The sequence below is a fragment of the Drosophila subpulchrella genome, chromosome 2L (genome assembly GCF_014743375.2).
Source record: "Drosophila subpulchrella strain 33 F10 #4 breed RU33 chromosome 2L, RU_Dsub_v1.1 Primary Assembly, whole genome shotgun sequence".
NCBI classification, from domain to species: domain Eukaryota; kingdom Metazoa; phylum Arthropoda; class Insecta; order Diptera; family Drosophilidae; genus Drosophila; species Drosophila subpulchrella.
In genome coordinates this window covers 24,985,354-24,997,953 of record NC_050610.1, presented here as the reverse complement: position 1 = coordinate 24,997,953, position 12,600 = coordinate 24,985,354, and the positions used below count along the sequence as shown (strand labels likewise).

Below are 12,600 nucleotides of genomic sequence, written 5' to 3'. Positions count from 1 at the left end.
CCATACTGCTGCTGCTGTTTTTGGCATTTGGGCATTTGGGCCCTCCAACGCCACTCGCCGGGCAATTAATTTAGAATTTTAATACCCAAAGTCGCCGCTGCTGGCTAATTGTGGGCTGCAGAGTGACCCTGGCCTGGTGGGACCTTCGAATACACTACACCAATAAAAACGGCGATATGAGTCCGTAACTCTATTTATTTTAAAAGCGATGAAAGTATTGGTTTTAGATACGATGCCATTCCGGCATAAGCTCGCCGTATTGGGGTGTGACCTTCGAAACCCACTCGCCTTTCAACAAATCAACCACTGTTTCTCACAGTGCACATGCCACTCCATAAAGATCGATTCTTACTTTAAAAGGGCGGCTCGAATTCCACCTGCATCCGGGGAAAACCAAGGCTTAAGCGACCTTCGGTGGCTGAACATTAGGTGGCAACTTTGGCGGGGCCTGAGAAACACCTGCCCGAACGGAAGCGGAAACTGTCAAAGGCACAACAAACAAACGCAGCGATGAAAAAATGCCGAGAGCATGGGGGAGTGGTGGCAGGCAAAAAAAAAATAAAAAGAAAAAGAAAAAACCATTAGACGACACAATTTACTAGGTCAGCAGCAAAGGATGGCAGGTGGCAGGGCAATAAAAACAAAAGTGCCAACTGGCATGAGCCAAGTGGAAAGGCAAGGAAAATGGCAAGTGCCAGAGACTCGAACTTGTGTGCAAACAGTTTAAAGTGCGACGATGGTGGCAAGTAATAAGACAAAGTGGAAATTTAATCAACAATAAACCTGAAACTGTTAAATGGGCAAACACAGGGGCCCACGAAAATTGAGACAATGAAAGCCCGTTATTTATGCGGTGGCCGGGCTAATTACGAAAATAAAACATGATTTATGGCCCAAACGAGCCAAATGATGTGTGTCTGTGGGTGGAGCTTTGGGAAAAGCTAGATTGAGCGGAAGCAAGAAGAGGAAATGTATGGGACGGCAAACAAAGGGCCTTCTTCCTCATAAAGAGGTCTTCAAGTTGTGGGCTATTATTTGACGATAATTGGTATGCGAGTCGCTCGCCAAATGAGTTGACAAGTTGCGAATGATAGTCCTGAGATGAGATGAGATGGCCCCAAGTCAATGGCTCGGAAACAAACTGCAGGCAAATCAATCAGGCAAACACCCAAACAAAGGAAAAGGAAAAGAACTCGGGCCGAGCTCATCATTATGGCTCATTAGCAAAGCAATTTTGGCGGGTGTGTGTAGTAAATGTTCTGAGGCCCCCGTTTTCGCTTTTCTCGCATTTTCCCTTTGCGGCTTACTCGCATATTGAATGCTGCTAATTTGGCCATAAGCCGCTCAAGGCCCGGACCTCGTGCATAAAGCCAAATCTCTCAGTGTGTCAACGTCGACAAAACTATGCCGCCCACTTGGCCATCCCCTTTATAAGACTTAGCGAAGCCAAAGCCAACTGCTTATTGCTCACATGTACAAGATTGTGGGTGGAAAATGGGAAAAGGCCGGGAAAACTGCCGGAGTTGCGCAATTTGGTACGACTGTTCTGAACTAGTTCATTCAGATAATTGTCAGCACAAATCAGAATGGGGTTATATACATAGGATTAAGGTTATATCAATATAAAATTAGATTGAATGATATATGTGTTCTGTGATGATATGGTAAATTAAATTATAAAAAGTTCATAAATATTAAAGATTTTCTTACTTAAAAATATTTTACAAATGAAAGTTATTATATACTAGTTACAATTCCTAAAATTTGTTGGATCGGTGATGTTTTATTTTCTATTAGTCCACAATGAAATTTGTGCATGTATGATACCACATGGTAACACATTTAGGATACAGCAGGACATGAAAGGGATTGGGAATGGCGTAATGGGGCTGCGGTTTCCAGGATCTCGTGTGTCCATTATTCGGTGGAGAAGAAGGACTCCTGGTACCCACGCACAAGCTGGCTTACGGACAAACATCGCCGTCGAGGCTTGTTGATAGCCTTTATTGTCTGCAACTGCTGCGACTCTTAATGTCAACGATGTTCGGTGTGGAAAAGGGGTTGGCAACTCGGGCTGGGGGCCTGGCTTCCAAGGGGAGGGGGTCCGGCTTGTTGACGTTGGCAACCGCAGCAACAAATGTGCATAGAGTCAGCAGCTGGGGGTGGCTGCAAGGAGACGGGCGGGATAAGCAAATGCAACAGCAACAGACTGCTGGCTCTCATTATGTGTAATGGCTGTTGCAACATCATCAACGGCCAGTAAGCAACAACAAAGGCGGCACAACAGCAGCAAAAGCAGCAACAACGACAACAACTGCTGTCAGGGAGTCCGAAATGACAACAATGCGCCAAAAAGGAGGAAGTCATGAATGCAATCTACCTGCACGTTGCTGCCCGATTCCGAAAGGAATGAAAAGCCAGCGGAAAGCAAAGGAAAAGCAGAGGAAAAGCTGCTGCCAGCAGTTACTTACTGCCGCTGGCAGCAGCAGTGGCAACAACAAAGGCCGGCAACGAATACCCGTAATGGGAAATATGATCCAGAGTTGCAAAACATGGCTGCGAAAGGATCTCGGATGAATGTCACAACTTTTGCTCGTCCCCGAGCTCATTATACCAGACGTACACCAAAAAGAAATGTTTGTGTGTTTTTAATAAGAATCTATAAAAAATAAAGTGCGAATTCTTGGGTGTTATAACTTTAGCTCGCGGGTCTTGTTTATTTATTTAAGCTAACAACTCTCCAACACTGAAAATATCTCAAACGTGAATTCTTAAGTCTTATATTTTAAGCTCGTTGTTTATATAGGTTTATCTAAGATTAGAGCACCCTTACTTGGAGAGTAAGTCTTATCCTTATGCCTTCATAGTTTCCAACTCCCCAGCTTCCTTACTTTGCAAAAGTATATACTTGGGTCGAAACAAACCTAATTTGTAAGCCAACCGATAAGACCTTGAGTTGGCCAAAGCACTTTATTTTAAGATAGTTTCCGTAATAGCTTATGGATAAGCGGAAAACTAATCGATACCATCTCCCCTTCTTTTATAATTCCAGCATGGACTTCACGTGTCTGTTCTGCTGCAGCCTGGCCTTCGTCCTATATCTGAACACCCTGAACGCTGGCTTCGTCTACGACGACAGGTAAGAGTCATTATGCCTGAGAAATCGGGGAGGAAAACGTTCAAGCTTCCAGGCAAATTTATTAAAGTTGCGATAGCATAGCCTGAATTGCGTTACATTACAAAAAACTATTGGCTGGGGAAAGTCGCCTGCGGCATGCCTTGATGCTGCAATGGAATTCCGGTGGTGCTTAAAATCGAATTTCAGCCCACCCACACACACACAGAGAGACCAGGCTGCTCCACCGACTTTATGCGGCATTAGAGTGGCATTTGTTTATGTGAACCACTGGCGGTGGGACAGGTGGAAAGACGGGACAGGCGGCTTTGGGGTGGTTCGGTGGCGCCTCATCGGCCTTTGCCATGATATACGAGCTGCTGGCACCGCCGTCGCCGTTGTCACGAACACCCGGCCAAAATCCTACAAAAGTCCGCCTGCCGTGCGTGCAGAGAGTGCACAGGTGGTGGAGTAGGAATACCGGAGGAGCAAATGGAGGAACGGAGCAGGACTCCCGCCAAAGACCAAAATGCAAGTCCTGGTACGAGGCAAAGTGTGTTGGTGTGGGAAAAGCCAACAGGATACCACTCGATGATGTTGGCAATGTAGTAGAAGTCGTTCTCAGAATGCTAGCTCCCTCTATTCTCATGCACTGGGAACAATAAGAAAGGCAAACAAGACTGATTACAAAAAAATACATTAAACTATGAAGTTAAAATAAAACTCGAATTCTTTACGCATCCGTCTTACATTGAAAGATTCGATAAGTAAATGCCTTAAACTCTGGAGTCAATGTAAAACGCGAGTTCTTTAGAAGAAAAGTGGCAGATAGATACTTTTTTATATTTTTTAACGGCACTTAGGGTTTTTGGGTAGTGCATTTCCAGATGCCTTGTGTGCGGATGCCGATGATGCCATCAATGACAACATCGAGACGCAGTCAGTTTGGTTTTACCTTGGCTTGACTTCGGCACAAAATGTGCAAAATAAATACATGGGCAGTAAAAGCCTTAATGACTGGACAAAAGTTGCTGGGCAAAGGACTTTCGCTTCAGCTTTATTTCCACTTGGCAAAAAGGTCCAACAAAAGTTCATACTTTAAGTTGTGCGAAATCGCGTTTAAGTTAAAGAACTCGCGTTTAATTGTAGTAATTAAACTTCAAGATTGAAAAATCATGTAGTGCTGAAGAAGAATGTATACTAAAAAATATAGATTACCTACATTTTTGACGAAAGGACTTAGTCTTCTAGCCAAGAAGAGCATTCATTTGACCGGATATTGTCTGTTGGTCTGTAATGAGTTCTTAAATCTCCCTTCCCTTTGCAGACGCGCCATCCTGGCGAATGCGGATGTCGCGGGCGGAACTCCCTGGCAGCGGAGCTTCTCGAACGACTTCTGGGGCACTCCGCTGACGGACAGCGGATCCCACGGCTCGTGGCGACCGCTGTGCGTGCTCAGCTTCCGGCTGAACTATCTCATCGGCGGGGGATTTGCGCCGTGGGGCTTCCACCTGGTCAACAATCTGCTCCACTGTGTGGCCACCGCATTGGTGGTGCGAGTGGCCCGAACGCTTCTGGCCTCCGTGTGGGCGGTTCTGGCCGCCGGCGCCCTCTTCGCCGCCCACCCGATTCACACGGAGGCGGTGGCCGGGGTGGTGGGTAGGGCGGACGTGGCGGCCTGCGTCTGCTACCTGCTCACGTACCTCAGCTACCTGCGACACATGAGGTGGCGCGAGTCCGGGGATCCGCGCCAGTGGCTGGCCCTGGGAGCCACCTTGCTCCTGGCCCTGGCCGGCCTGCTCTGCAAGGAGACAGCCGTCACGGCGCTCCTGGTCTGCGCCCTCTTTGACGTGATGCGAGGGCTCAGTGGAACGGTGGACAAGGTGAGTTACCTTCCGACTTAAATATTACTTAATTTCGTATTTTAAGTAGTATCAGAAGTATAGTAGTAGTAGTATACATTATACATTTTATACGATTGGTTAACCACTGATTCAATTGTTTATTTATTTTGTTCCATATAAATGCCATAACCCCTTAACATTCTTCACACAGATAAAACATGTGCTTAATTAGTTTCCCAAATTTGTAATTGCTCTTCTACAGCAACGCCTTCGATCCGTGTGCATAGTGATTGGAGCTCTGTGCTGCGGGGCTTACTGCCGCCTGGTAATTGTTCCAGGACCGCAGACGGCCTTCTCCAGTGCGGACAACCCGATCGCGAGGACTCCCTCCGCCTGGACGAGATTGCTGACCTTCCTCTACCTGCCCGTCTTCAATCTGCGTCTGCTGCTCCAGCCGAATGTGCTGAGTTTCGACTGGGGCATGGATGCCCTGCCCAGGGTCACATCTCTGTGGGATCGCCGTAATGCCCAGTCAGGCTGTTTCTACTCGGTTTTGGTGGGCGTGGCGTGGCGTAGCTGTAGGCAACTGCTAAGCGGGCCAAGCAAGGAGGTTACCAACAGCGGAGTGTCCTCCTTTCCGCAGTACCACATCCAAAAGGTGGCCAGTCGCAAATCCCGCTCCAAGCGCAAGCGAATGGCCAACAATAGCAGCAAGTACCAAGCCTTTGAGGCAGCCTATCACCATCAGCAGGATGGATCGCTTCCATGTCGCGATTGCAACAACAATAATAGCAGTGGCTATGTCTACGAGGGGAGCTCCCCCGTTTCGAACCAAACCCCAACCCAAAGCCCTCACCTCGTGTCTTCCGCCTTCCGCGGCTCCCGCAGCAGCAGCAGTTGCAGCAATAGCACAAATAGCTCCAGTTCCAGCTCGAGTTCCTCCTCCAGTTCGAGTTCCAGTAGCTCCAGTTCGAGTGGCAGCTTTCGGTGCTCCTCAAAAGATTACGCGCTGGAGGGGATGTCACCGGGAAATCGGCATGCCTGCGTGCTCATCATGTCGCTTAGCTTCCTGGCCCTGCCCTTCCTGCCTGCCAGCAATCTTCTGTTCTACGTGGGATTTGTAGTCGCGGAACGACTTCTATACCTTCCCAGCGTGGGATTTTGTCTACTGGTGGGCTATGGGGTCTCAAAACTGATGGCCAGCAATCGGAGAACCCGCATTACCCTACTACTGAGCTTCAGTGTCCTTTTGGCCGCCATGAGCCTGCGGACCTTGAGAAGGAATGCCGATTGGCGGGACGAGGAGAGCCTGTACCGCAGCGCCATTGCCATCAATCCGCCAAAGGGTAAGTGCTCCTACTAAATCTCTTCCAGCCGAATCACCAGCTAATTTCATTTGGCTTTTTAGCGTTGGGCAATCTGGGCAGCGTACTCAGCTCGCAGGGGCGTTATGAGGAGGCCAAACAGGTCCTGCAGGAGGCCATTCGGTACAGGCCCAACATGGCGGATGTGCACTTTAACCTGTGAGTAACCAATAACACATAGCAAGGAGCACTTAGCGACCATTTTGTGAACAGTTAGAGTGCCTTTTATAGGGTCAGTAGAAATAGGGGCTTTTTGGAAAGGTAGTGGTATTTGGTAAATAAGCAACCCTATTTGCCATGAAGTTTCTTCTTGAGTTTTTATAATAATTATTCTAAATTATTATTTTATTTAAAACTTAAAAATAAAATTTGGAAGACATACCTGTATTAAAGTCATGTAATGCTTCTTCCCCGATTCTCATAAAACCTTTGGGGTGTTCTTTTTTGCTAAAGTGTAAACCGGAACTGGCCTCATTATGTTGCCCACCCACATGTGACAGGCAAAAGCGATGCGATAAATGGCAGCCATTTTCATTATCTTTCCATGCGTTCGCCACCCACGGCAGGCACTATGTCCCCAGCCCCCTGAAAACCCTTCGGTTGGGTGCGCATTTAGCGCGGCCATTTTATGCAGCGCAGCATCCCAGTTATGAGACTCCGTCCCCGGGATGGCAATACAATGCCGAACAAGCTGTCAAATGAAGCCCATTTCCTTTTTTTCCCTTTCGCGCTACCCGAGACACGCACCAATCCTCCAAGTCGCCATGCGACTGCATCCTTCGTCTCGTTTTCCCATTTATATCCTGCTCAGGGCATTTGCGTGCCGCTGCAGAAACTATGCGCATTTCGTGATGCATGCACTGGGAGAAACGAAAGAGGGTGTTTTAAGATGTAATATAAGACGCAAAAGGTTTTAGGTACAGCGATACAAAATTATCATAGGTTTGTATGATCAAATTCTTAATAAATGTAATCTTTTCTTGGCAATAAAGAACATAAATCGTTTCCGGATTCGAAGAATATAAACCTATTGAAAGGTAAACCTGACAAGTAAATGTAAATATCATTTCTGTGTACTTTAAACTGACCTTGATGTATTTTATTAAGTTTAATATGTTGTTTCTTGTGTACCATCCAGGATGCTCGACAAAAGTCCTTAGCTTTCACACTCTCTCCGTCCGATTGTCCGTCCTTCCGTCCCTCTGTCAACGTCTGACAAAGTCTGTAAGCGTGCTCTGTTCTCCTCAGATCCCTCTGTTTGGTATAGTACTCTGTGTTTTGTCTGTTGTCTGTTCGCATTGCATTTTTGCTCATTGCGCATATTTCACAGCAGCGACGCGATGCGACATAAAACGGGACAGAACAGAAGGAAAAGCCAGCAGCAGGAGTGGAAAAACGGAAATACAAAACACAAAGCTGCGAAAAAAGCGAGCGAAGGAAAGAAAAGTGAGCGCGGAGTTGCGCTTTGAATATTCAGTGCGTCATTTCGGGTTTTCCTTTTTACCGCCTGTCTGTCAACGTCAGGCGGCTTGTCGCAAGCCAGATTATTGCTTGTACTAACCCCGATTCCCAACTCCTTTCGCCCAGGCTAATGCCACGGTCCTCAAGTCAATGGTTCAGAACCAGGTCACAACTGCTAAGGCTGCCATTATGTGTGTCCTGTGTTCTGTATCCTGTGTGGAAACCCTTCAACAGGCTGCCTGCAAAGCGAACCGAAGCGCTAATCGAAAATCAATGTTGGCTGCCTCAACCGCAGCAGCCAGTTTCCCCCAGTTTTCGCAGCAATCCTGCGGATATACATCCCCGTACATACATTATTTACTGCGATCAAATCATCAATAGCAATGCTCGCGGCGCTGTCGCTTGCTTGACTGATTGCCATCTCCCCAAAGTCCCGAATCCCCACACATTCCCACATGTCCTCCAGAACCGGCAAACACCGATACCAGCAAATCACTGAGCTGTATAATTTGATTTTTTACTTTACCCAACGTCAAACATTCGTGATTTTATTGTTGGTTTGGTCTTGTTGCTGCACTTGTTATGGTTCGCATTCGAATGGGAAAAGTGAAAAGGATTCCCTGTGCTTTCCTTTCACCCTCGGATTGGTTGCGGAAAAGTGCAAGGCAGTTGCTGCTTTAAGAGCCAGCTGCTTGGCAGTGGCAAACTAATTACATAAATCCAAGTACACCTAAGGAAAAGGTCGTGAAAGTATAGGTTTAGTGTGCATATACTGAACTTAAAGACGAACTATTTAATAACTCAGCAAACTTAAAGTAGAGTTGCCTTTTAAACTAAATATTTCTAAAGGTTAAAGCCTGCTATAAAATATTTCTATTTTGTTCAGTGAAATAGTAGTTGCTCGCCTGAGTAGCAACCCTTCAACCCTCCAGGCACTCGACTTGTCAGGCCCCGCGGAATCCAAAAGGGGCCAGTCTCTCCGATTTAGGCGCTCTAATTAGACCACGAGAGCCGGACAAGTTCAGTCTATTAATGTCAACACTTTCACTCTCGCTTCAGGGGCATCCTGCACCAGAATCAGCAGGTCTATCCCGCAGCTGTCGAGTGCTTTCAGCGCGCCATCAAGTTCCGACCAAATCTGGCGGGTGAGTTTCCGAGTTTTTCCCTTTGGCAGTGGCGTAGCTTACTGATGATATTACCCACCCTGTAGTGGCCTACCTCAACCTGGGCATATCATTCATAGCGCTGGGAAAACGCCAGCAGGCCATTGAAGTTCTGCAGGCGGGCTCCAATTTGGATGGGGCCTCGGTGCGAGATCGGGGTGCCCATGATCAGGCCCGCAGCTCGGCCTACTTGCAGTTGGGCGCCCTCTACGTGGAGCAGGGAAAACTCCAGCGAGCTCTGGCCATCTATCGGGAGGCCCTGTCCTCGCTGCCAGGGTTGCCGCAGCAGCGGGAGGTCCTTTACCAGCGAATCGGGGATGTCCTTGGTCGCCTGCAGCAGTGGGACGAAGCGGAGCGGCACCATCGAGCAGCCCTCGAACTGCAGCCCAACCAGGTGGCCGCCCATCTCTCCTACGGCATCACACTGGCCAGAAATGTAGGTGTACCGTCTATGAGCTACGAACTACTGGGAAGTATTTCTAACCTCGCATCCTTTATCCTTGCAGAGCAGCCGAGCCTCGGAGGCAGAGATGTGGTTCAAGCGAGCCCTGCAACTGGCGCCCGAGCAGGCCAGCGTCTACCATCATTATGGTGAGCACTGAATATTTTATAGAATTTGTAATATTTAAAAGCACAATATTAGCCAAGAGTTTTGTCACCAAAGTAACGATTATTTGTCATTTGCCATTATACCCTTAAATAAGTTTTCCCAACAATAATCTTGGTTGTTGTATACAAGAAAACCTTCACCTACTAACCTACTAATACATTATATTTAACCATGATATATAGGCTTTAATTTTAAATTCAAGCACTAATTGATTTCACCCCTATTTTTAGCCGAATTCCTGTCGCTGCAGTCGCGACATCATGAGTCCGCTATCTACCATAGGAGAGCCGCTGAATTGGCGCCCAACGATTATGCCCTGGTGGTGGCAGCTGCCACCGCTATGCGACTGTTGGACAGGAAAGTGGAGGCAGAGCTGTGGTACAGAAAGGTGAGTCCACTGATCGAAAAAACACTTCCCAAATGAACTGTTTTTTAAGCCAAATGTTTGTACATTCCAGGCTGTGGCTCTGCGACCCGACGATGCCCATGCTCACACCAATCTGGGGGCCATTCTGCATCTGCTGGGACGGACGAATCATGCGGCTGCCAGTTATAAGGCGGCCCTGCGACTTCAGCCCGGAGATGCCATCACGCTGGGCAATCTGGCCAAGCTGGGCGTTACGAATGTCTAGCAATTGTAGTGGTCACTATAGCCAACCAGCTAATGATTAAGTTAATAAGCCACAGAGCAGAGATATTTTTATATAGGAAACCGGGGCTGGAGAAAGCGTTAGATAACTCTACAGAATTTATACAAAGGACTTCGATACATATGTATATCATTTAGCAGCTGGCAGCCGTGTAAATATCCAAGCAGCGACCAAAGAATGTCACAAAATATAGATAGAGATACCGAGGTACCGAAACGGAGCAGACAAAGATTGAGCTACAGATACAGATGGAATCAGTGGAGAAGCGACAGAGAGAACAATAATTAAAATATCTAACTGTTAAGGGAACGAGTTACTGTACAGCTATAGAAGCAGGTTGGATCCGTGGGAACGATGATTGGGTAACTACTCGTAATGTGCTTAAAATATCCGTGTAAATTACTGTAAATACGAGGCACCCGCACGGCAAGTGCTTGGGTCATATTATTGACTATATATATACGATATGACTTGGCTTCTCGAGATTGTTTTGTCCGTTGTGTGTACATTTTAGTTAAGCAAATAAAGATACCAATAAAGAAATGTATGGATTGTATAAAGATATGGCAAGGAGAATATATATAATAAAACCAAATGAATTGAAGTGAAATGATTGAAGTGAGGATTTTACTGGGTTTGGGAGGTGTAAGTTATATAAATTCCGGAGGAGTCATAACCCGAAAGCCTGCTCAGTGGCACATTCCTTCCATAATTACAACCGCTTTGGCCAATGCACTCAGGCTAAGCTCCACTTGCAGGACATTTAAGCAGCCAAGGGAAATATTTTCAGTGCTCAACGGCTTAGATCCAACTTCTCCCCGCTGCATCCTACTGTCCCCATCTACTCGACTGGTCCTTCTCCGAGATGAGCCCAAGTACAAACACAATCAATGTCAGAATTTTCGACCCAAGTCGAAGACGAAGACGGCAAGGGCGCCACTTAAGCCGTGGGCAACCACAACAGGAAGTAAGGCGCTGTGTCTTCTGGCAAGCAAATCGCATGATTATGAATTACAATATACCCGAGTGCTCCTTGCTGCAGTCATAATATTGCCACAGCTAATGCCACGTCTAAATGGCCGGCTTGGCAAGCATTCCGGATTCGAAAGCCTCCGGCCCGCCCTGCGAGATGCTGCCGACCGATAAAGGTGATGACTTTTGACATCCGGGAGGAGCAAGTGCACTTCAGAGAGCACCACCAATTGGTTTGGCAAGTCGAGTGGCGGCTTGTTGCCGCTGGCGGGCGCAGAACGTGCCCAAGAGCGAATAAATGAATGTATCAGACAGTCGGAGTCACTTTGTCCGTCACCCAGTCAGTTGCCCGTCAAACCGTCAACCCGTCACTCCTGTGGGTAACGAGGACGAAGCATCCTCCTCCAAAAGAGTGTCATGTTGCCGGAGCCACTTTGTTGCAGGGGGACGACTACTACTGCCACTAAATGCGCTCGTTCCTGAGAGCTGCTCACTAATTGCAGACGCCTCCGACTGCTCCAGTTCCCTTCTCCTCCTCCTCCTAAGTCCCTCCTTCTCCAGTCAGCACCTATCATCTGGGCTTCTTACAAAGTGCCTCGTTAGCTTTGTGGGCCAGCCACTGGGTGGCAAGAACTGGCGTTCAGTGCGCTAATTACTGACAGCCTCGGCGGCGAGTGCTCGGATTTATGACAAGACATCGTCAGCGTCGATGGCTCCACTGGCCACTTAGGCCAGAGAATGAACCAGATCCCAGGCATTGCCGGTTGGGTTACGTCTGAGTGGGCATCGACCAGACTGTTTAAGCTGTGACCAGTTCCCGACAAGGTCCTACCCTGCAAGGACACCTCTCAAAAAACCTTTTTTTTTATCCAACTTGTACTTTTTTTAATAAAAATAAGTAAAATAAAAGTTGAAAACTGTAGAGCTATAAAAAGTTAAGATCAGGATCTAATGAGCTACGCTGAGTAGTATAGAAATGCGGATCTAGGGCACATATACCTCCAAATCATCATTACTTGGATGTTATTAAAAATTCATAATTTCTGTACTTAAAACCAATACCGAGTTCAATAGTTTTTATCTGATATTTCAGAAAGTCCTCTTTTTCTCAAAATGCCCTTCTTTAATATAGCTACAGGGTAATTAAAGGCTTTGCCGGACAATGGCTTGGATCTGGTTTATGGAGAAAAAGGTTGCTTGGGATCTCAGGACTGTGGGCTGCTGAGTTGGAAAAGGACAGAGGGACCCCACCTGCCAAGTGCAGCAACAGACGCAGCTAATTCGAGCTAATTATGGCCTGGGGCTGTGTGAACTGAAGACGACAGCCGACAAAAAAGCTTACACAATGTTTGATATGTGTAAAGCTGGGGGAGTGGTCATGCCGCTCCCACTGGACAACAAAAGCAAAATCGCTTTGGTAT

General features: G+C 47.2%; 1 protein-coding gene across 1 annotated transcript in view; it reads left to right on the top strand.

Moving 5' to 3' along the window:
• The window catches only part of LOC119547709 (protein O-mannosyl-transferase TMTC2), a 30,874-nt gene extending 20,062 nt beyond the window's left edge, over positions 1 to 10,812 (top strand). Inside the window, exons 2-10 of the mRNA XM_037854684.1 lie at positions 3,053 to 3,139; positions 4,443 to 4,998; positions 5,222 to 6,305; positions 6,368 to 6,482; positions 8,844 to 8,929; positions 8,995 to 9,383; positions 9,454 to 9,538; positions 9,788 to 9,945; positions 10,016 to 10,812. Coding sequence (XP_037710612.1) covers positions 3,053 to 3,139; positions 4,443 to 4,998; positions 5,222 to 6,305; positions 6,368 to 6,482; positions 8,844 to 8,929; positions 8,995 to 9,383; positions 9,454 to 9,538; positions 9,788 to 9,945; positions 10,016 to 10,189 — 2,734 coding nt within the window. The 3' untranslated portion in view covers positions 10,190 to 10,812. The remainder of the gene's footprint in view (positions 1 to 3,052; positions 3,140 to 4,442; positions 4,999 to 5,221; positions 6,306 to 6,367; positions 6,483 to 8,843; positions 8,930 to 8,994; positions 9,384 to 9,453; positions 9,539 to 9,787; positions 9,946 to 10,015) is intronic.
• The last annotated feature ends 1,788 nt before the right edge of the window (positions 10,813 to 12,600 follow it).